The sequence below is a fragment of the Geospiza fortis genome, unplaced genomic scaffold (genome assembly GCF_000277835.1).
Source record: "Geospiza fortis unplaced genomic scaffold, GeoFor_1.0 scaffold66, whole genome shotgun sequence".
In the NCBI taxonomy this organism is placed as follows: Eukaryota; Metazoa; Chordata; class Aves; order Passeriformes; family Thraupidae; genus Geospiza; species Geospiza fortis.
This window is the reverse complement of record NW_005054312.1, coordinates 7,109,735-7,133,517: the sequence shown is the minus strand read 5'-3', so window position 1 is coordinate 7,133,517 and position 23,783 is coordinate 7,109,735. Positions and strand designations below refer to the sequence as shown.

At 43.6% G+C, this 23,783-nt stretch overlaps 1 protein-coding gene across 1 annotated transcript in view; it reads left to right on the top strand.

Annotated features, from left to right (window-relative positions):
• Positions 1-13,108, top strand: part of PRR5L (proline rich 5 like) — a 28,833-nt gene extending 15,725 nt beyond the window's left edge. The window contains exons 5-8 of the mRNA XM_005419564.2: positions 1,413-1,504; positions 4,764-4,904; positions 6,552-6,678; positions 10,264-13,108. Coding sequence (XP_005419621.1) covers positions 1,413-1,504; positions 4,764-4,904; positions 6,552-6,678; positions 10,264-10,595 — 692 coding nt within the window. The 3' untranslated portion in view covers positions 10,596-13,108. The remainder of the gene's footprint in view (positions 1-1,412; positions 1,505-4,763; positions 4,905-6,551; positions 6,679-10,263) is intronic.
• The last annotated feature ends 10,675 nt before the right edge of the window (positions 13,109-23,783 follow it).

Sequence of the window (23,783 nt, the reverse complement as noted above, 5' to 3'; positions counted from 1 at the left end):
CCCTTCAGAAACAGAAGTGATCTCTGACATTTCATTGTGTCTCCAGACAGCAAAGCATTGTAGTCCTGGGTAGGAGGCAGAGGAGGGAAAAATTTAAACATTCAATTAATCTGTTTCCTGTTGTCTTTTTCGCTTGCCCTTGGCTGTTGTGGTAGCTGTTGTGGGGGTTTTGGGTCGTTTCTTGTCTGCCTGCAGTTCCAGTTTTGAAGCCATAGTCATACCTGACAGAGTGAAGCATCTCTTTGAAGTTTTCTGTGGTTGCTGATGGGCTGGCTCTCTGCTTAAAGGGAAATGTCTGCAGGATCTAGTCTGCTGGCTCTCTGCTCTCTGGCTGTGCCCTAAGCAGCACAACCCATGGGCAAGCAGAGTGAAAGTCTGTGTGGAAGTCTGCAGATGAGGAAAGCACTTCAGTACAGAGTCATAAGGCTCCTTTGAGTTGCAATTTTACATGTATTCCAGTTCCTCATGTATTCCAGTTCCTCATGTTGGGCCTTTGGTGACAGTGAGGATGAGCCTTCAAACCTGTTTTGAGTGACCATCTTCCATTACTGCTCCTTGAATCTAGACTGCTTCTGACCTCCTGAGAGGTATCCTGGAAAATCCTTTTGTCAGAAACTTGTGGTTTTAACCCTGAGTCTATTTACACCTGAGATTTTCAGGGATCACTCTAAAACTTGAAATAAACATTGCAAACCTTAAGCTAAAAAACTTAGAGGCTTTGGGCCCAGATGCTGAGGAGTGCCCAGCTCTGTAAGTCAAACCTATGAGCACAATTTGATCACAACTGTATTCCTGTTATGGGAATCCCAAGATTCATAGCTTAGTCTGCCTTGGTTTTAAATACCCACTTACATTTGGGGATGTTTGTTTGAATTAGAGTCATATAAGGGTTGGCCACACGTGGATTTCATTTGGGAACCTTCCCAAGTGCCTTTGTTGGGGTTCCTGACAGGTACCTGACTGCTGCTTGGTACTGAGTGGATGCTGGAGGGGACTCAGCTCTTCTGCATGCTCTCCCTGATTCATTTGCAGGATGGTGTTGGAGGATCAGCTGATGTTGGCTGTGACCTGCTGGTTCTCAGATTCAGCTGGTTTTGTGTGATCTCTTCCATGCTAGTTGAGCATGTTAACTGTGAGCTGTGCCATTGCACAATCCTGGGCTGTGGAGTTAAAGCCTCTGGTTCCAGAGGGGCTTCACTCTTTTCTTGGAATTGGTCTCATGTTTTGCACAGGAAAGGTCACAGCCTTGTGTCTCTGTTGGTTAAGGGGAAGTGTAGCTAGGTGATGTCCAGTTTTGGGCAGAAACTGCAGAAATGAAGTTCCTTGCCTGGGGAATTAGGGAGTACTTGGAAAATCCAACTTGCTTTTAATGTCCCTGTCACTAAAGCTCTTGCTCCAATCTGTTTTCATAGGCAAGGATCGCATTGATGTCCTGTCTGAAATCTGGGATCACTATTTTACAGAGACTCTTCCTACACTCCAGGCAATATTCTACCCAGTCCAGGTAATCCTAATTACAGTTCACTCAGGTGAAGCAAAGTGACTGCAATGCCTGCTAATGGCAGGTTATAACTTCTCTGCCAGCAGCATTGCTTGGCCAGCGGCTAAATACACGTCAAAACCTTTAAACTAAATCTTGGAGAAAGTAGAGTTTATCCAAGTATTAACTATAAGAAGGACTGCTAAAATCTACTGGACAAGCACGGTGTTTTGGGGAATTTACTGAATTTACTCCTAATTGTCTACTCTCTGTGCTTAGCTAAGCTTGCACACTGAAACTGTTGGACTGTGCCTTGTCTAGACTGAAGCTCTGGGCTATTTGTATTTATCATTCCTTGTTTTTTAAATAGCTGTGACTGTTGGTGCAGATGACAACACTGACAGCTTGTCTTAGAGGTATAAATCTGAAGACTAGCTCAGGAAAAAATGTGATTAACTCACCCTAATGGGTTTTGAAGGGCTTATATCCCATTTGTGCCTTTGGGAAATCCTCAGTTAGGTTTTTGAAGCTTCAGTAAGGGGCCGTGTAAGTCTATGGGTAGAGGAAGAATGAACACTTTATGTAAAACCTTTTACACTGTGTATTTTGAAGGCTGAGTATCCCATCAGAAGTGTTGAGCTGTATCATTTTTTAATGTAGTTTTACTCAGAGTTTCTATATGAGCAGTCTAATTACCTCCCCAGCCTATTTTGACTTTTCTGCCATCAGAGAAAAAGAAAAATGTACCTCATGTGGAGAATGACATTCTTGGAAATGCTAGCCTCCTCCTCTTGACTTTTGCCTCTTCTGGAACACATTATTTCCAGAGCCTTTTAGAATTATTTTTCCTTTGTATTATTTGAAAGGCAGCAGGTAAAGCTCAAAGCTTGCCCTTTTCCTCTAATCCTATTAAAGCTGGCATTTCCTAAAAGAGAAAGGACTTCTGCAAAGACAGACACTAACCTTTCTACTGTGTTTATTTTTGTTCTTTCCTTGCTCCAGATGCTTGAAGGTAGGTGTTTGACAGGTAAAACTGTGCAACTATAATACCCTCCCCTTCTCTCCTTTTGTAGCTGACACTCAGTGAGGGAGTGACCTATTTAGGCAGGGGTTTGTCTGCACTGCAGCTACCTGTGTACTGTGGAAACAGTTGAGCTGACTGTGTCATACCCACTGATGCTAATAATTCTGCCACTTAACAGAAAAATCTACTGCCCTGCTATTAAATGTCTGTGATGAAAAATGGGACAGAAGTTACAACACTGTGGGTAAAGTTTTTGGAATTAACTTAGTGGTGAAAGGATGACTATGGCATGTTGAGATTCTTTGAAAGCATAATTGTTTAGCTGTATTTGTCTTGTTGCAATATCTGAGTCACTCAAAATATATCAGCAAAGCTGTAAAGCTTGGGAAGTATTGCCACTTTCTGGATGAGGAACTGAAAGGTAAACAGGAAGGATACAAAAAGCTTTGTATGCACCTAAGTACTACACTGTATGTATGTATGGATTAACTCGGAGTGAGCTGCTTTAGGCTACCACAGAGAGAGTTGCTGGTGCAGCAAGAAATAGAAATTGCTCTTATGCCAGGCCAGCGTCCTAATAACAAGATTGGGCTTTTCCTAGAAATAGGGAACTGTATGTAACCACTTATGTGGTGTGTCACATGTGAGGAGAGCTCATCCAGCGCTGCAGTTCTCTGTACACTGCTCTGGTAGATGGGAAAGTCAATTTGTTCTCGATTCCCTATCCTTTCCTGCAAATACCAGCAGGATTTTTTTACTTGTGCTCTTCTGTGATCTCAGCAATTAACCATTTAGAATGAAACTGAGTCAGCCACACGTGTGACTGTATGTTACCAAAGGTAGCAGCTCACACCAGCCTCATGTGGCTACTGTCTCAGCTAAGTGTAACCCCAAGGCTCATAGCTCTTGCAGAAATATGACCTTTAAGCAGCCAAGTTGGTTAAATTGCTGTACAGAGGGAAACTATGTAAACAGGTCACTCACTGGCTTTGGTAGAGTTGCAGCTGTTGATGTGACTATTGGTGTGGAAAAAAGAATAGCAAATCTTGTTTTGCTTGGCACAGAAACATATTTGCATTTTGAAATGGGGTATGAAGTTAATGGGACTAAACTGCATAATATAAATAAAAAGTTTGCAGCTGCTGAGATATAGTTTCAAGATAGGTACTGGTCTGTCCTGCACGTTTTTTCCCTACACAGTGACGATTTAGAACAGCAAACTGTTTTTTTTTATGGCCAAGCTCCCCTCCATACTATTGGTTTTAATTCATATTTACATATTGATAATGCTGTTAATTATGACCTGCAACCTGTTATGAATTAATGATTACCTGCTGTTAATTTCTTCTAGCTAAATATTTGCTATCTTATGAGTGTGTTATGGAGATCATAAAATGATTCCCAAGCAGACCATGGGACAGAGATTAACATACTGAGAAGAACAAAGCAAACTTTTCAGGCTGGAAAGTGCTAGGCAGAGCTGGGAGAAAAATTTCTGCTACTGAGTTGCACTGGGGCAAGAGAAAGTCATGCAGATATTAACATAGCAGAGGGAAGGTGGTAACACCAGAATGCCAAATGGAGTTAGACTGTGTTTAAAAATGCTGAGAAATATTATATCATCTGTTATGCCTGCTCACTCGTGTTGTTGATGTAAAATAGGAATGCCTTGCAGAGGATATTAAAGCTGTTGCTTTTTAAAATTATGTTTGGTTCAAGCAGTCTTGCTAGCTTTGCTCCAGCCTAAATTCTAAAATGTGTAATGGACTAACTTGCAGCTTTTTGTCATATCAGCAAGTGCAGATGTTGAGCAAAAAGAGGGCACAGTACAGGTCAGAGGTAGGTTTAGTTAAGAAATATTCTGAAACAACTTCGTTCCCTACCAAACCTTCTCTGCTTTTTCATCTCCAAGTGCCAGAAGCACAAGCTACATCCAGCCTGGGCTTTTTTGTGAATAAATTGGATGGCAAGTGGGTTTTATGAATACATACATAATCAGTCCTTTGGTGAACTACAGGCCCATTTCTGGCTTCACTCCAAACCCAGTGGTGCCACAGCTGAGGCGATGCCCACTTCAGAATTTGTGAGACTGAGAGGGAAGAAATTAAAGAGTATCATGAATCCTCAACATGAATGACTGGGGGTGTTCTGCCACAGCAGCAGTGGGCCCAATAAACCCTCCTGTCTGTGTGCCCATGTGCTGGTATGATGCTCACACATCCCTTTATCTACGCTTGGATTTTGCCTTTGTTTTTTTAGGGTCAGGAGTTGACCATCCGTCAGATTGCTCTTCTTGGCTTCAGAGACTTGGTCTTGCTAAAAGTAAAGTTGGAAGAAATCCTTCCCCTGGTCCAAACAAAGGTTCCAGCTTCCATTGTCCAGATGCTGTTAATTCTGCAGGTGGGGAACCTCTGCTCTTCTTTGTCTGGCTCACTTGGGTATCTTGACCTCATTGAAATCATACAAACACTGGAGGAAAAGTGGGGAGAGTGGAGGGTGTGGTGAAGGGGATGTGATATGTGCTTATTTGGGAGTGGTCAGTGTTAAAATGAGAGCTGAATTTGGATGCCCTGGGCTTTCCTGGGAAAGGCAAAGATGTTGCCTTGAAAGAGAAGGGATTTTTTATTTTTTTTTGGTATCTCTCCTCCCCATCTAGGAACAGTGTCAGGACTCTTTTTTCCACACAAATTTTCATCTTCTAGTTTGTCTGAATGCCTCTTTGTGCCCTAATTTTCCTGATTTCTCAGCTTTGCGAGGACAGGGCAAATCTCCATCACAGCAGATAATGGAATTTGAATGGACTGTGGCTCTGGCTGCTTGACACCAGCACCGAGGCTGGTTGGGATGCTGAGTAGTGCCCATTAGAGGAGAAATACCTTTTGGCAGCAGGCAAAATGAGAGGCCATCTTTCAAAGGCCTCTCCCAAGAGATCTAGAGCATCTGTGGTAACTATCCTCTTTATCCAGGTCTCAACAGAATACTTTCCAAGCATGCCAAATACAGCCGCTTTTGGTTTTTTCTCATATTGCCCAGCCTGACAGTCCTGAAAAATGCCATCTTACATGTTAGAGTGGATAGAATCATAGAATGGTTTGGGTTGGAGGGGATCCTAAAGATCATCTAGTTCCAGCCTCCCTGCCATGGGCAGGGACACCTTCCACTAGACCAGGCTGTTCAGAGTTCCATCCAGCCTTCCTCTGAACCATGTGCAGGACCTTTCGTTTGACCTTGTCGATGATCATGAGATTTGCACAGGCCCATATCTCAAGCCTTTCAAAGTCCCTCTGTGCCATCCCTTCCCTCCAACATACCACACAGCCTAGTGACTTTTATTTCTTTTCCAACATAATGGGTGTCTGAGAATTAAACTTTATGAAGCACAACCAAAAGTGCAAAGTGGCTAAGCTGGTAGTTCTGTATGAACTCTCACTGTTCTGATGTTCCAGTGACCCAGACTGGAGCAGGTGATACTAAAGTGCTACCTCAATTTCCCTGAATGTTTTTTAGTACAAGACTCTTGAGAGCAAAGAGAATCTCGAAGCAACGCATTTGAGGAAAAAAGCTTATTGAGGCTTTGCAGGAAGTTAAGCCTGAACGGTTTCTGAAATTGCTGTTAAATTGGTTGGTGTTATCTACCATCTTCACAGCTGTAAGCTGAACCACAGAGGGTGCTTTGCCTGCAGTCCTGCCTAGGGAAAGAGCAGTGCTTTGCCCAAGGTGTGTTAAGGCTTTTCTACAAAGTGATGTTTTCTGGTAGAACCACCCTGGCATAATGTCACTGCTGCAGTGCACTGTGCACATCCTCGGTGTGAGCACATTTCGTACCTTCTGTCACTTGCTCAGAAAAAAGAACTGTCTGCTCAATGGCCATAGGGTGTGGCTGTAACTTCAACAAGGAGATTGACCTGAAAGGCACCCAAACCTCCATCAGCTCCAAAAGCTTTACTAACACAGTTGGGATATTCCAGTACAGAGCAAAGTGACAGACCCCAGGCTTTATTCCAAAATCTTTTAAAGGTAATTTGACCTTTTGTGTTTGATTTTCAGAGTGTCCATGAGCCTACTGGCCCTACTGAGGGCTATCTACAGCTGGAAGAACTGGTCAAGCAGGTGGTATCACCATTCTTAGGTTTATGTGAGGATCACAGCTCCTCTGGTAGCACCTGCTTGCTTGGTAAGAGATGCACATTGTACTGGGGCTATTATTGGGGTACACAGGTTGGGTGATGGGAGGCATTTGTACTGGAAAAGGAAACAGTGCATGACTCCCTGAGAGACAGAAAACAAAGGCTAAAACACCCTTGGAAAGGCCCTGATTAATGTTTCTGTATACAAGTTTTTGTGACAGGCTTTTTCTTGTCCATGACCTAGTGAACTATTAGTACCCCATCACTGCACACAGACCCCCACAAAGTCTCCCCTCTCTCTGGACATGGACTGGGTTTTAAAAACCCTTTGTCCATGCTTGGTGTACTGCTTTCACCATAGTGAGAGCAGTACCTGGTCCTTTGCTGCCTGCTTGCTAGCCTGCTTTACCTGCTGCATCAATCAGCTTTTGCAGACAGCAGAACTGTTGCATATTAATTCTAAGGGATGACAGGGGTTTTGCATGAAGTCTTCCTTCCATCTGAGGATTCTGTTTAAAAAAAACCCCAAATTAAAATTCTGTGTTTAAAGTATGGATAAACATGTCCAGGTGAGAGAATGGGCACTTCACGTAAGGAAGAGCATGATTATTCTGGGAAACTTCTTCACATGATGCAGGAGCTCTGCTTACACATGTGGCCAGGCAGAAGAGATTGGCTAGCAAATGGGCATAGTGTTACTGATTTGATGGTCAAGAAATTTAAATACAACAAGTGAAGAAAGCTCTGGTCTCCCTCTGTTTTTACTACCTTTAGCCTTTGCTTAGATGCAACATTGTAGCAAGCTGGAGACCCACAACCTGCCCTGTAGTACACTTCGCAGCATATGGGCAAAGATGGTCTTGTGGTAGGAGAACTTAGTGGAACTCAGACAGTCTGTGCCTGTGATAAACCCATGGCATTGCTTTAGGAAAACTGTGGCTCAAGATTTTTGTTCTTGTGGTTGCTGGGCAATCAGATATCTTCTGTACAAGTGAGCATGGTTGTACAGTTCAGCATGGATTTGCAGATCTGATCCTAGACCAAAATCCCCTGTAAAAGTTGGACTTTGACAGATTTGATTGCTTTGCTGTTTATGGACAAGTGCATGCTCTGGGATAGATTGAAAGGTAGCTGCCTGACCTGTGCTGAAGTTTCTAGCCATCCTGGATTTCTGCCAGCTGAACAAAGCATTTGTGCCATTAAAAAAAAAAAAAAAGAAAACCTACACAAGCTGGCCTTGTAAAGCTTATATGCCTTAAAATAATTGAACTTACTTTGATATTTAGCTGTCATTTATTTGTGTATATTTCCAAGGTGGCCTTTTACCCTTGCTCCACCCTTTGCTGATCATGAGGAAAGAAGGAATTTCTGTTTGCAGTACAAGACAGGGACTGCAAAACTGCAGTTTTCTACAAATAATCTCGGTATTTTCACAGTGCTGATATGGAGGGGACTTCTATTCCTTAACTTTCATTTGTAATCAGGCTTCTTTCTCTTCCTTCTCCCTCTCTCAGTCATCATTTTGCTTTCTCAGAACCAGTTTCTTCTCTCACTGGGCAGCCTGTAATGATGGTGAAGCCCAGTAGGTTCCCTGTAGTTGCTTTTGGGAGGGGTGCTGTTGGGCTTTGGGTGTGCTTGCAGGCCAGACTGCCCTCTGGACTGGAGCCTTCAGGGTAAATGAGTGTTGGGAAATGTGACTGAAGGTGTCTGCTCCCAGCTGCGAGTATACATGAGGCTTCAGCCTGCAAGGCTGATGTATCTTAGGCTGATTTAAAGCAGAGAGGTGTGAAAGGGACAGGACCCCTCACAGAGGGGAATTGTAGATGGCAGCATTTCCATCTGGTCTGTTAACTTTTTGCCTTTTGCTTTGCCTGTGTGAATTAGCCATAACCTGCATGGTAAGGATGGAGTATGCCAAAGGGATCCAGCTGGCTAAGAAACAGGGTTTGTATTGAGGATAGGAGAGAAGATAAAACAGCCACACATCACTGCTGATCTGAGGTTGCTTGCAAAAAAGTCCCAGAAAAACTCCTCCCAGTTTATATTCCTGGTCATAAGGCACCAAAATAAAAATAAAATTTCTAGTTAAGCTATGCAGAACAACTCCCTTAAGAGACTGTCTTTTGTGGCCAAGAAAGCAAAGGGGGAAAGTAAAGCAATAAATGCATGTTCAGAGTTTAGACTAATTTCTCCTAATTTTTTTTCTCAAAAGAGTCATATCCTAATGCCCTTTAACACTACAGCTTGCTGTGGCTTGAGCTGCAGATGAAACCTAAAGAGTATATTTGCTGTAACCAGCCTCAGAAGTGATTTTTGCATACTCTTAAGTGTGAATGAACCATTTTGAATGGATGTATTACTGGCAGTAACAGGGTGAAGGCTGCTCACCTGTTCCTCCCTGCAGCAAATAGTTTGTTTTCTGCTTTTCTTCCTGATACAAGCTTCCAAAACTCTTATAACCTTCAGTGATGAGTGCTTTGCTTTGCATTTTGCTACTCTTATCTTCTGCAGTCTTGGTTGGAAGCCTTTTATATGGTTTAAAGGCTTCTGACTATGAAATGAGACCCTCCACTTCAATGAAGTTTGTGAGAAGCACAGGGACACATAGGGAATGGCTCCGTCAGCTGCTGCAGGGATAGACCCCCAGGAGGTGCCCAAAACCACCTGGAACATTGCAGAAGGTGGAAGCCAGCAGGGAAACAGTAACAGTGTCTGATTCAACCTGCTGGGGTGGGATTACAGTGAGCCCAGGCAAAACTCTGACCCCTGCCTTCCTTCAGGCTTTCAGTGTTCGAATTGACATGTGCTTCATGGTACTGCTCGGGGGACTGTGCCTTGGGTCTGTGCTTTAGACCTGGCAATTTTCCTCAATGTTTTTTGCTGAGCAGATTGTACAGCCCACAGCCACCCATTCTGTGCCACTGCCTCTCCTCCTCAGCACAAATCCTGCCTTTCCCTTGTGCCCCTCTTCCCCAGCTGTTGTGGACTGTTCCTGTGCACTCTTAGGTGTTTTCTGTGTCCAGCCTCCAAACCAGATGTGTTGCAAAGTGGATGAAATGTCCTTTTCTGGCATGATTTTTAAAAAATATGGTGGGATAATGCCAACAGAATGGCCTGTTCCTAGGCAGATGTAGAGACAGTGAACGTAAGCATCAGGAATTTCACATTGACAACAGCTAATGGCACTTCCTGAGAGAAGTTTTTCAGAGACAGGGATAGCAATTCAAATCTCCACTGAATTTTTTTTTTTGGAGACTTGTGCCACTTTAGTGTCACTTATTTTAGTGAACCTGAGGCTACCTGCTTGGTCTTCACCCCTTGATAAAAGAGAAGACTCTGAGGATGCTAAAAAGGGTCCCTTGGCTGCACTGGTGACATTTTGGCTCACTTCTCTCGCAGGCAGCAGCCCCTGCAGCAGGATGGGAAGTCTCTCCTCTCTGTGGCAGAGGCAGATTTCCTTTCCCAACACCTAGCAGTGTGAACTAGTGAGCTTCTGACTGCTTTGCAGCAGTAATGAAGGGGGGCACTCTGTAACTGCACACTGAATTCTCTCTGTTCCCCGAGGCCAGCCCAGCAGTGTGGGCAGCTCTCTGCATGCTGTTGACCATACCTGCTGCCTCCTTCCCTTCCAGAGAGAAGGTACTCCAGATCCTGCCCTAAGGCCCTGACCCCGCTGACGGAGCAGGAGGGCGAGGCTTACCTGGAGAAGTGTGGGAGCATCCGTCGGCACACGGTGGCCAACGCTCACTCGGACCTCCAGCTGCTGGCCATGGCCTCCATGATGCACACGGGGATGGTGGTGGAGGAGCAGGACACTCCTGACAAGTGCCTGCTGCTGCAGCCCAGCTGCTTTGGGCACCGGCAGTGCTCCAGCGAGCCCAGCATCGCCGACGGCCCCGAGGCAGCCGCGCCTGCAGCCGGCAGGCAGGACCCTGCCGAGCTCAGCTGCACCTCTGTCTGCTAGGAGGAGGCTGCCTGAGGAGTGGAGAACTGCGTGCACCAAGCTGGACAAAGGGCTGTGTCATCCCTGCTGGGGAAAAAAGAGAAAAATAGGAATTTTGCTCATGTCATTGAAATGGGCTCGAGGGTTGAGAATGGTATCTAGATAGGTTCTTTTACCAGCCTGGGGTCATTGCTGCTGGAGGTACCAGGCTGCTCCCAAGTGACCACTGAGGGCGGCAAAGGTTTTGCTGTTGAACAGCACAGTCTGCCTTCTGTAAGCTTTCTCTCTCTGTTAGCATAAACTTTTTTGTGTCAGGTTTCCTCCTTTTTCTTTAGTATGATACAAATTGAGTTCTTTCTGCTTTTCTCCATCTTTCCCAATTGTGCTTGTTTGTTCTTTGTCCCTGCAGTGGAGGCCTCTGTGCTCAGTGTTCTTTGCTTCTGGTGCTTTGTGGTGAATGCTGAGCACTTAATTTCTCTTTTAAAGTTGAACTCAGGGTTGAAACCATTTGCATCCTGCAGAAATATCTGCTGAGGTGACTTGTGAGAGAAGATCCTTCATTTTGCTTCCCATGGGCATGGATGAAAAGTCCAAATCAGAATTGATCAGACTTACTTTTTTTTTCCCAGGCCTGAAGAGAACTGAGTATATGTGGAATCTGAGCTGAGTACTTCATATGTAGTTTATTTGGTTCCAGTCATATCCTGGGGGTTCTGGTATAAATTGGGTGCAAAGGATGGCTGCGGTGTGTAAATCGGGTGCAAAATATACTGAGCATCCTGGCATTTGACATCAATTTGCTCTCAAAATTTCAGTGGTGGTAGGGCTATGATGAAGGAGAAAATCAAATGGGTAGGAGATGTAAAGGTGCTTCTCAGCACTGGGCCATTGTGACTGCAGATCAGGAGGTGATGATCAGTATTTCATCCTGGGCCTACCCTGGTACTTGTAGCACTTGTGGATTTCATGAGACCGAGGATAATCAGCGGGGTGTGGAAAGGAGTCCTCACTCAGTGTATTCATGAAGTGCTCCTGACCTCCAGTGGTATCTGACTCAGTGCAGTATTGCTTTTAAGATAAAGTGAGGGCTCTTTGCAGTCTTTGGTTTTGTTTTTATTGTGAAGATTGGGAGGTGTCTGTGTCAGGCACTGCAGTCTGCAGTGTCTGCTTTGCAGCATCACTTGGTACCCCAGTGCTGCTTCTGTGGGGACAGAGCCAATCTGTTTGAGCTGTCCCTGGGATACTCTGCTGATGTCTTGCTAAGCAGATTTGCAAGTGTTATTATAGGCTTAGAGATGAACTGCAGTGCTGCCTTAAATGTCAAATCCCATTGAAAATATGGATACAACAAAACTACCACTTGAATCTACTCCAAGTGGTACTTGGTAAATAAGTGTGTCTTGACAGGGAAACAGAAAGTTAGGATGAGCCTTTGGGATGTTTTTTTTTGCATGCTATGACATTAACTGCAGAATTTTCCATGCTTCTGTTAGGCATTAAACATCTGCTCCACTGGCTGCACTGGAGCACAGCTCTGACCTGCCAGGATTTGGCATTAGTAGCACATGGAGAGCTGGTTATTATATGGCAACAAAGCATCAGAAATACCAGCTATGAGCACAAGCCAGGCTGCCTTGGTAAATGAGTGTTGCTTTGTCAGCTGTGCTTTGCAGTGTTGAGACAGGTACTTGGAAGAGCCTCCTTTTCCGTCTGTCACTGGAGCTCTTGGCCTTTGGGAAAAGGTCCAGTGATTGGATGGATCAGCAGCTGTGCTTTCCGTGTCAGGAGAAGAGGTTCAGTGGTGCTGCCTGCCTCCTCTTCCTCAGAGCACCCACAGTCCAGCAGAGGCCAGGAAGATGTGCCTTTAAGCAGCATTCCCTTCCGGTGGATTGTAGGATAAATTGCTCTCCTGTTCATAAATTGGACTGACCAGGCCAACTTACTGCCATCTGCCCCAGGGCAGCCATGGGTTGTGGTGGAGCTGCAGAACCTCTGTGGTGGCAGCCGCACCATGCTGGTCTCGCCTTGGCACAGTCCCTCCAGCATGGGGCAGATGATGGTGTCCTGCTCACAGTTAATTTCTTCAGCCCTTGCTGTGACTGAGTCTTCTCTTAGTCACACCGAGGTGTGTGGGGAAGTGGTCACCCTGCAGCATTTCAGTTCACTCTCATGAATGCCTTTCTTCTTTCTGTTTCTCTTGTAACCCATTTGGCTTCTGTAAATACCCAAACCATTTCGATCAGAGAGCAGCACCCTCTTTTATGGTGAAAACTAGAACAATGTATTTATTTCCTGACATATTCTTGGATCATCTCTAGGGCTAATAGGAATTAGTCCTGGTTTTAACTTGAATTTCTTTTGTTTTACACGTATGTATGATTTTAATTATTTTGGTTTTGTATCTGTTACTTTGCAAAAATTTGCACCAAGCCCTCTGAATCATGCACTTGCCCCATTGTTTTGTTTTTATGGAGAATTAAAGCTGGTGGCTTTACTTTGTGAACTGAAGTAAACACAACCTGTTCTGTAAACCACACTGAGTGTATGGTCATGACCACCACATTTACAGCCATGTGAGGTTGCACAAGCCTCTGCAAGTGCTTTTCTTTTCCAGGCTGGGTGAACCTGAAGGTGGCTGGAAAGCTGTGCCATGGTGGCAGGGTGAGGCTGGCCTGGAAGGGCCCTGGGAGCAGCTCTGAGGAGCGGTGCTGAGCAGATGCTCTTTGCTGAGGAAACTTCCAGTCCTCTGGAAGCAAAGACCCTGTCCCCATGCCAGAGCTGCAGCATGAGAAACACTTGCATTTTGGATAGGGGGTTCTGGTTTTGGGTTGCACTGTGGTTGCTGACCATGTCACATGGCTGTGATGGGGCCACAGGGTGGTTCTTTTCTACCCTCGTGGTCACCAACCTGAGAAAACCTCCTGGAGGAGCTGTCAGAATGGGAAGAAGGAATTTCTCTCACCACCTCCTGAAGTCTGTTACCTTCTACTTCAATAATGACCTAGACTGAGCCACTTCTCATCACACTGAATCTGTCTTCCCTTTTTATTCTGTCTCCTTCTTAAGGTAAGTGATTTATTCTGTGTCCATGCAATTCTGTCATAAACTTGTTGATGGGGCTATTCTTATTACCACTGGCCTTGTTCCTGATATTCCCCATAGCCAAGCACATGTTTTTATTGCCAGGAAGCAGAGCTGTTTCTGGTCCTAGCCACGTGGACAGCAACTTGGTTTATTTTTTATTTTTTTATCAATCAGAGAACTTGCAGTGTATCTTGCTGCTGGCACTGATGGGAGCAGGGTGAACACTGCAGGGTTTGGGTTGCCTTTTCTTTTTAGGTCCAGGTTCACCTGGAAGGCTTTTTGGAACTTGCCACTGAGTCAGCAGATGGAAAATATTTGGCTCTTAGAGGCAACCTGTGTCCTCCAGAGGAGAAACTGCTGGTCTAGTGAGAGACAAATTGTGTATTTATGGTGTGCTTAATTATGCAAACTTCTTAATTTTGCTGTAGTCTCAGAGTAGAAAACCTTCCTAACTGGATTCCCTGTTCCTTCCCAGCCTGGCTCCTTCCCCATGGCAGCAGCAGGACTCCTGGGCCTGGCAGAGTGCAGCTCCCTCACCCTGAAGGAAAGTTGTGTGTTAGACAAAGCCACCAAATGGGTGTCTGAGCTCCTGAAAGAGGCCAGGCTGGCTGGCTTCCCTGGCTGCCCCTTCCCCACTTGGGACAGGTCTGCACAGAGCCAGCACCACTTCCCACTCAGGAAAGCAGGTGAGAAGGCAAGACCCACCCTGACACAGATTCCCCACAGTGCCCAGGGAGTTTCCCAGGGGTACCTGAGCTGGAAATTCAGCCCACGGTCAACATTCTATGTAAGAAAGTCACTGCAAATTTTCCTGTTAATTAAAAGTGTGAAGGGCAGGGTATTTGGTATTTCCCTGAGCAAAGAGGAGGTGATTAGTCATCCTGTTCATATTTCAAATATGAAGGTGGATCTGGCAGGACAAAAATAGGTTAAATGGGATATTCTTGCTTACCCACACATTTGGAGAGGGCTTTCTCTTCCCCCTGCTATCCCAACAGCTCCAGGTAAGGGCACCAAGCATTCAGCTACATAAACAAAAGCTTTAAAACAGAGGTAGCAGCTTTTAAAGCAACTTTCCAGCAAAGGTACAGCTCGTTCACATCAATGTGGTGCTCAAAATGGCATGCTGTAAAATAACTGCCACTTGCCACCTGAGAATTGGCTGCCTTTTATTCATTACTTGCATATGAAATTACCTGGAGTACCCTTGTTAGTTATTTCCACCTGGGAGAGCAAGTGCTGTATCATTGTTGTGCCAGTTTACATCTCTCCTATGTGTGAGTTCCCCCTTCCAGGGGGCTAATCCTGCCCCAAGCCCTTCTTCAGGTCTTGTGAAAACTGTTCTAAGTCCACAAGGAGTGGCAGCTCAGATGTTTGAGTAGTTTGGATACGTTTCTCCAAACCAAGTGATGAAAAGAAGTGACAACTCCAGTGCATAAGTAAGTGAAGTGAAAATTGTCATTATTTATCAACAGTTGCTTGCTGTGCACAACCAACACACTCTTGGGGCCACAAATATGGGCTTGTGTGTAGGAGACTCACCTGTATGGGAGAGAGCAGCAAAGAACAGGCACATGCAGGTAAAGGAAATAGCTGGCTAGATTAATCTTCACCTGAATAATTGGTATAATGGAAGGTGGAGGCCTATTTGTAGTTTGATCACCAGACTTTGCAATGAGCAAAAGGAAAGCAAACTCCTTAAACAAAAAGATAATGGCTTGAAGAGTCCTACCTACCCTGAACTCCTGCCAGAGCACAGAGTAGATTTTCAGTAGCTGTGAATTCCAGGAGTATTCAGGGAGTTGCTGTTTGAAGTGTCTCTCATTTGGCTTCAAAGCTAATTCCCACTTATGCCAAGAGCTAGTTGATAATTCTTGTGGCATAATTATTATAGACTGTGCAGTTAACAACCTCTGTTACATTGGAAAATAGATTGGAGTCAGAGAATCATTCTTTCTGACCTTGAAATTTATAAGGACAGCTGTATTGGCTCTCACACAGGACTTTTCTCTGGTTGTTGAGTTGGTTTTTTTTTGGTTGGGTTTTTTTTTTAACTTTTTAAAAAACTTTTTTCTCTCTTTTTTTTTTACCCTGAAAGAGTGAGTTCTGTTAGAATTGCTTGGGCTTCTCAAAGACAGACCAGTTACAAGATGCTCAGTCTTCAAGTCAGTACCTGCAACAGGACTACCTAGAAAGTGACAGAATTTATTTATATTAAATGTCAGTAAGAAACCACAGACTGTGCCACAAATCACCTGCCCTGCAGGCCTCTGAAACTGATTTACACCCATCACTGGTAAGCCAGCCCTCTTTTTCACTGGAGATTTTTAATCCTCTTCACACAAAAGGCTTATTGACTAACATATCAGTGGTTGTTAGTGTAGAAACTTGTTCACTTTTGTCCCCTGTGTGTCTGTGTCATGGCTTCACTATGACAAGTGCTAAACCTGTCTTTCTTCAGGCACATCTCAGGCTGATGGATTGTGTGTTTGCTGTGTGGCTGGATATAAGAGATCAGAGGGTGGGAGAAGCTGTTCTGCAGGAAAGAACTGACAGTATGTGTGAAAAGTGCTTCTTAAGTGGTATGTGCACCACATCTACAAAAAACTCTTCTAATTTTTTTTTTTGGTGGGAATGGAAGAAGAGTTCCGATGTGCATTTGGAACTTTGAATCTCAGAGATTCAGAACCACTGTCCATTAGAAGTTTGAGTGAATGTAGAGGATTTCTTGTGATTTTCCCCCATCCTGTTGCTTTTTTCAGAAGACAGCAGTGGATGGTGATTACGTGCTGAGCATGGCTGTGTTTGATAGTGCAGATGGAGCTCCTCTGAGCTCCTCCATTCAGCCTGTCACTGAATGCCATCAGTCTCTTCTGGCTCTTAGATGTTCAACACCTCTCTTCCCTGAAGCAGCCCTGCAGCAGGCTGGAGAGATGCTGCCTGCTGGACCCACAGTCCTGGTTAAATGCAGTGGCTCACCCTCAACAGCACTGTGTTAAGGAACCTTTCCTGTCTGACTATCCAGGAGCTGCTCTGGCAGTCACACTCCCACCCCCTGAGCTGTGGGAAACCCAGAACTGAGCTGGTAAGGAACCCTTTTCTCTGACTGTGAGTGTGGGGTGTGCATCAAGCCAAGAGGGCACCCATGGGGTTACTGGGGTAAAACCCACTGGGCTTTGTTCCCAGCAGGGACAGTCTGGAGTGGTGGGAGTGTGACTGCCAGAGTGACTCCTGAATGGTGAGACAGGAAAGTTTCCTTTAAAACTTCAGGGAAAAGTAGTTGCCACCATCCAGCCATTCCCCTGTCAAAGAGGGTCCTGTAGTTGTTAAAAAAGTCTGCTCTTTGAAATCAAAGTAAATGCTGCAGTAAATGAGACCTGAGAGCGTTTGTCATGAGCCTCTCCTAGCTTATTGAAATGTATGAGCTGCTGTGAACAAGGCACCCACGCTTGTCAGGCAAACAAACAAAAAAGCCCATTTTCAAAAGCTTATTTCTTTGGCTTTATCCAATGCTTAATCTAACCACTGTTTGTCTGCATCAACATAGCTGTCCTCCCTTGCCTGGGGTTTACAGGAGAGGAAATTGTTCAAGATCTGGACCTCTCTCATCTCTTTTTTTTTTTCCTGATTAACTGTGGTGGTTGACTCACAGAGCCCTTAATTCGCTTCATTAGGGTTTGTGGGTTTTCCTTGGAGGAGAATTAAGAGTGAACTTAGATTCGTTTCACAGGCAACCAGCTATCACCCAGCTCGATTGGCTTTTCACCTCTACTAACAAGTCATCCCACTCTTTTGCCACAGAGACGGGTTCGCTCAACAATAGCTGCTCGTAAGTAGCTCGCTTGGGTTTCGGGGAGGCAAACTTAAATTCATTTTGCTTGGTTTTTCTTGCTAGACCATGATGCAAAAGGTACAAGGGTTGATCTTTGCTGTTTATAGCTTAGGTTTCACTGCTATTTCATCTTTCCCTTACGGTACAGAGCTGGTGATGCCTTCAGAGGGCAGCAGCAGCCTCTCTCCACTCCTCTGCCTTGGCAGTGCTTACAAAGACTCAGCTCTATATGCAATAGAGAATGAGGGTCCATTCAGCAGCCGACACTGCTGTTTGTGGAGAGACCAGTGGAGCAGAACCAGGCCTTTGAGGGAGTGACTATTTACTTTGCAGATGTGCTCTTCCTATATTGCTTGTTAGGGATTGTCCTTATTGGGGAAGCCTCCAATGGGCTTTTGAGAGTCTTAGAGGAAAGCAAATTTGTCTCTTACCCTCCAAGCCTGCCCTCCCTTCCCCAGGCTCTGCCTCTGTCCCTGCTGTGTGCACTGGGTGCTGTGGAGCCTCTGGCTTGGGTTGTACCTGGTGTTACTGCAGAAAATGTGGGTTTGGGAGGAGGAGGAGAGCAGAACCCATGGGCCAAGCCCTGAAAGTCCTATTTGTAGTGAGGAGTCCAAAACTGAACACAGGATTAGAGATGCAGCTCAAAGGAACTATGAGTAAGTACAGTTCCATGGGAGAAAGGCTTACCCACCCTTTTACCCTTTCTCATTTTGGTAAGGACATGTGATGGTGTTGGATGCACAGTTCTGGCTCAAAAACCTGGGGACAGTTGGACTGGACTGGGGAAATTTTTGTTAGAATTTATTTTTCTTATCTTTGTATAGATACATTATTATGTATTATACATGATCTATTTACAGTGTACATTTGTATATGTTTAATACAGTACATCAATATAAAACTACATTTAATAATTTAAAACATGTCTCTTTATGTATATAATATCTTTTTTATTTTTGTATTGAATTTGTTATCTTTATAATTATTTATCTGAGACTATTAAAACTGGACTGAGAATATACAGGAATCAAAAATAGGCAGAGGTTAAAATATGGCTCCTTTGCATTCACACCTTGGTTTCCACTGCTGTTTGAAAGCAGCCAAGAAACCAAGAAAGCCACTGCGCCTGTTCATTGCTGTCCTGGGTGTTTGGTGGTCTGACCTCCCTTTTCCCAACAGCACTGACTTACCTTTCAGGATAATTATATTCCAGGACAATTTTATTTCTACCTATATAAAGTCTAAATTCCTTCCATTCCCAGAAGATCCAAAAGCACATGCTGTACAGATCACTGAGATGAATTTAAAATATTCAGTCCCTGCATTTTATCTAGAAGGATGAGTACAGGCACATGCCCATGTAAAGGACTTTTGCATTAAGAAATTCAAGCTCAGGGAGTTGTTTCTAGAAGGTGAATCACACTGGAGGCACTTGCTTAGGCAAGTCTAAACTCCACACTGTGAAGTTTATCACACCTGGGTGTGATACTGAAACTAGGAACACTTGTATGTGTCACTTTTCCCTGGCAGTACCTTCACTCCTTAACACTGTTAGCAAAGGCCAAGGTCATACCTGGCTGAAACTATTTCTTTATTAAAGGCAGCAACAGAAACAAAGTTAAATCTTGGAGAGAAACAAGTCCAGGGAGGCAGGAATACCAGAATGGAAATACAGGTGCTAACTCAAGCATACTATTATAGGATTTAACTCCTGGACTTCACACCTTCACCTGACACCTGCTGTGTGTGTGTGCAGAGAGAGGAGCAGCTGCTGCTGGAGACAGAAGGGAAAACCAACAAGTTACTAATACTGGTCTGTAGCAGGAGTCAGGACTCTGCACATCAGGCGAGACAAGGAAAGGTTTGTGTTGTTGACTTTTTCTTTTTTTTTCCCTCCAGTGTGTCAATTACCAGCTGAGTTTCATGGAAATCAGGTCTGTCTGAGAGGACTAAGAAACTGAAACCTCACATTTTTGGACAGTTTAACACAGGGCTAGAAAGATATCTGTCCTGCTTCTAATCAGCTAAGAGAATGGAGGGGTTTTTTTCAAAATTGTCAGTACCAAACTGCTAAAACACTACTCTTATTCCCTTCACTGTTGAGTGGGATCAGTCTCTGGACAAAAGCCATGGCCTACGAATCCATTCTGCCCCAGGCCAACACATGTCAAGTCTGGCAAGTCACGTCAAACCTGCTGGTACCTCAGTGAGAAACTCTCAGCTGGAATCTTCAGGACCAGGGGTAGACCAGAGCTTTTCCCCTGCTTCATCAGCAGGTGACTGGCTGCAATTACCACCTCCTGGTGTGGCAGAGCAGCCAGCTCCTGGAGGCAACAAAGGAGCAGTGTGAAATCACTGAACTCGGGAACACTCTGGCTGCATGGCCTCAGAGATCACTCAGAGCACAAACCAAAAGGAAAAGAAGGCTCATTAGTTGAGGCTGGGACTGTAGCTAATAAAGAAATTATTTTCCTATTGCACAATCTCCTCCTTGCACACAGTTTCCTGTTCCATGGAAGAGGAAAACTCCCAGCCAAAATGCAGCTTTCAGAGCTGTGAAATGCAAGTGGTTGTTTCAGTGGAGCAAACGTTCAAAGAACATGATCACCAGAAGAGCAGACAGGGAAGCAGGGCCCCAGCATTTGAGCAGAAAGATTATTTTCACTGTGCTGTAGCTCAGTCTTTATTTGCTCTGCATTCAGCATGCACTAGCAAGGTAAATTTTTTTTTACAGAGCTTTTTTTTTTGAAACAGAAAGAATTGCAGTCTTTTAGAAGTGTTGAGAAGTGGTGGCAACAGGTCCACTTAGGATAATACCTGGGTGAGGAGGGACTCAAGATATGACCACACTTCAGAATCTTTCTGCTTTTGTGCAGACAAGAAGAAATGAAAAAAAAGAGAGGACAGGAGAAACAAGGACAGTTCTGGCTGGGGGTTGGCTTTTTTAATGCTGTTGCAAACTGGAAAGGACTACAGAACTAGCATGAGCTCTTCACCCATTCTGAGCCCTGACATGCTTAAAATAACTTAAGCACGTTATCTGCCTGTGTGCTCAGAGATTTATATTTTATCAAGGTGGTTAGGTTTAATTGTAAGAACTTAAAACCAGTAAAGGAAAAAGACCTGAAGGCCACAGCTCCTTACATTTGGTACTTCAAGGTCACTAAGACTGTCAGGTCCTGTGAGGGTGGTGATTGCACAAGGGTTGACTCACTCTGTCTTTAAGATGGAGTGGACAAAGGCTCAGTGGTGGTAAATGATGAGGGTGAGACCAGTGCCAGGGAAATGTTTCCTTTGGTTAAGTTTTTGTGCTAGCATAAAAATTTCCTATTTCAGTGGTATGAGATTTTTGGTTTGTTTTTTTTTTTTTAATCCCAGATGAGTAACAGGCAGAATTTATCAGCCCTCTTACTCATTTCATCCAGACAGCCCTTAGATTCCCTCTGCACCATTTTTGGTCCAATAACCTCCCCTTGTATTGCTTTCTATCTGCTGCATATGCCAATACCACACTTGACCTTTTTCAGGGCTAATTCAGGAAGTTTTGTTGATTTCTGTAAATGCTGTCTTGGAACAGATGAAATAAGTCACAGTTCCTAAATGAGTGACAGCACAGAAGAGCTGAAGTTTAGCACAGCGTAGTAAGGAATGGCACAGGGAGTTTCTCTTTCCAGCCAGAACAGCTGGAGTGTTGGGCTCCTGCTTTTTGGGGATGAGGAAGGTAGCAAAGCAACTGGTTTGGCACTAGTTAAAGTTTCTAGCTAAAACACACTCTTAGTGAAGTTACTGCAATGAACTGGTATTTGTTCAGGAAAATATCCAGTCAAAGTATCCTGGTCCATATCTAGTTCAGCCATTTTTTTCAGAAATGTACAGGTACATGTACGTTTGTACTTACACAGGTGAGAACATGCTTCTGTATTGCTGCACTTCTGCTTCTGCACATGGACTTTCCATTCCTGGGGCAGCTGCAAATGCCAGCTTTTCCTGCTTAGAAAAAAAGGTTATTATTACTGCATCTCATCAAATGAAGACTTTAGTGCACTTAAAATATGGAACACTAAAAACGGATTAACACAACAGATAACCAATGTCTGAGCAAGCCTTCCTATCCATTACTGATGGAAGCTATTAGGACCAACCTGGATGAAAGACAAAGTCATAATTAACTTGACATTAACAACACATTGCTGCAATATCAATAACGTTACTCAGAAGAACCTTAAGATTTTGAATATCCCTTCCTGCAGATGCTATTAAAAACAGATCCAGACTGAGATAAATCAGAGATTGCAATAAAGACTGTCTGTACCTCTCCTACTGACAGAGGAATTTCCTCTAGTTTTTGATCTCAGTCTCTTGGAACAAAGTTTCAGCCCATAGTTGCTTTTATGACAAATAAAACAAGCAAGCAGATATGAGCAGAGAGGTGATAGTGTGCAGCTTTTTTGAGAATTACATCTTAAATTACAGGATGATTATGAGAACACTTAATTTATTATCTATTACATGAGCTGTATCTTCTAGTAATGAATAAAACCATCAACACTCATTATAAATGCCAGAAGGTTTTTATCATGAAATATATTCTTTGCTTTCTGGATACTATATGATACCACCCATCTCTAAAACCCACAAGACAGAGAAACTACCAGAGCAGTCCTGTACCAGTTAATGTTTTTGAACAGCCCTCCATGTGAATAAAGATGCAACATGCAGTGCACAGTTTAATTAGTTTATTTTTTAAAGTTCTGTCAGAAATAAAGATGTGCATTAATTACAAAATATATTAAACTATAAATCAATTCATCCAAGGGAACAGGAGTAGTTTCATTTTGTTCAAATGCAAACCAATACAAACCTTTAACATTGATACAGAATAATCTTTTGTATCCATCATCAATGTATCTGGTCTGCTGCCATCTCTAAATAACAATAGAAAGGTCACCCTGATTTCATTTCATTAACAAGTTTAATCCCTTGATAGCAAACATGACCGACACATCATAAGACTGCTTAAAAAACAACTCTATACATCTCACATTATCTGAGCTCCCACATATACATTACATACCAACATTTCTAGCAAAATAATTTTCCCTGCCCTGCAGGGGAAGACATTCAGAGGCAAAGAGATAACACGTTCATAATATATTGTAATTGGAAAATTTGTGCCATAGCAGCTTTGCAAATACACGTACTAAGAGTCAGTGACTTAAACCATGTTAAAGACAACAGAAATTTGGAAGATAAAAGAAGTTAAGCCACTTTTTAAACCACCTTGAGATCTAGGAATGCTGCAAAGCATTGATTTACAGAACAAAACCCCACTGCTGAACAAGTTACACAGGACATGGGTTAATCAAATATTTCTTTGATTGAGATACAACTCAATGCTGCAGACCTTTCTCCTTCCATTTAAATAGTTCCAGCAATTATACCTTAGTCCACACCATGGTAAAACAAATCCTCAAAAGAAGATTTGAAGAAAGGGGAAAGAGGAGAATAGAATAAGTATATGAATAAATATTTAATAAACATTTAAATCTTTTTATGACAGTAAGATTTAACTGCTACTTAGAAAATTATCTCTGACAGTCTCTCGTGAAATACTCTGATATTACAGTAATTTGTCATCACTCAGAGTTCTAGTTGGTAGTATAAAAATACAAAACCAATAGAATAGCAGCAGTCAATAAAGAATCCATATTACTGTGGCCAGTACAGAATTATACATGCAGTAGCCTTCTATTCCCTATTGGCTTGTGCTATGGTACAACTTTAACCTGAATCATTTAAATCCTGCCACCACAGGGAGTTTCCTCCTCAGAGGCAGAAGTACATCAGATCTAGCAGATAAGGCTTGAAGCAAAAATTCCATTCAAAACTCAAATCTTCAAAAGCAAAGAAAGTGTTAATGCATTTAGTGGGTCTTGGGTATATATGATTTGAACAGAGAATAAGGACATTTTTCTTATTTCTAGGGTTGAGGAAGGACCTGGAGTAGGAAGAAGCTCTCAAATTACGAGAGCCTCCCCCTCCCTTCCCTCCTGCCCTCCCAAAAACAAGTAGAGAAACAAAAGAGAATGGCAGTTTTAGAGCATCTTGAAAAAACACAGATAGGTAGCACAGCCTGTAAATGGAGAACCTGTGTACAGTGCCTTCTGTGCAGAGTGGCTCTGTGCACTGCCATGAACATTGACAGCTCTTGGCTAAAAATGGCTTTACTGGGAATGCTCCAGCTGAAGACACTCCAGAACAACTCAGCTGATAGGACGAGGCTATTCATTATA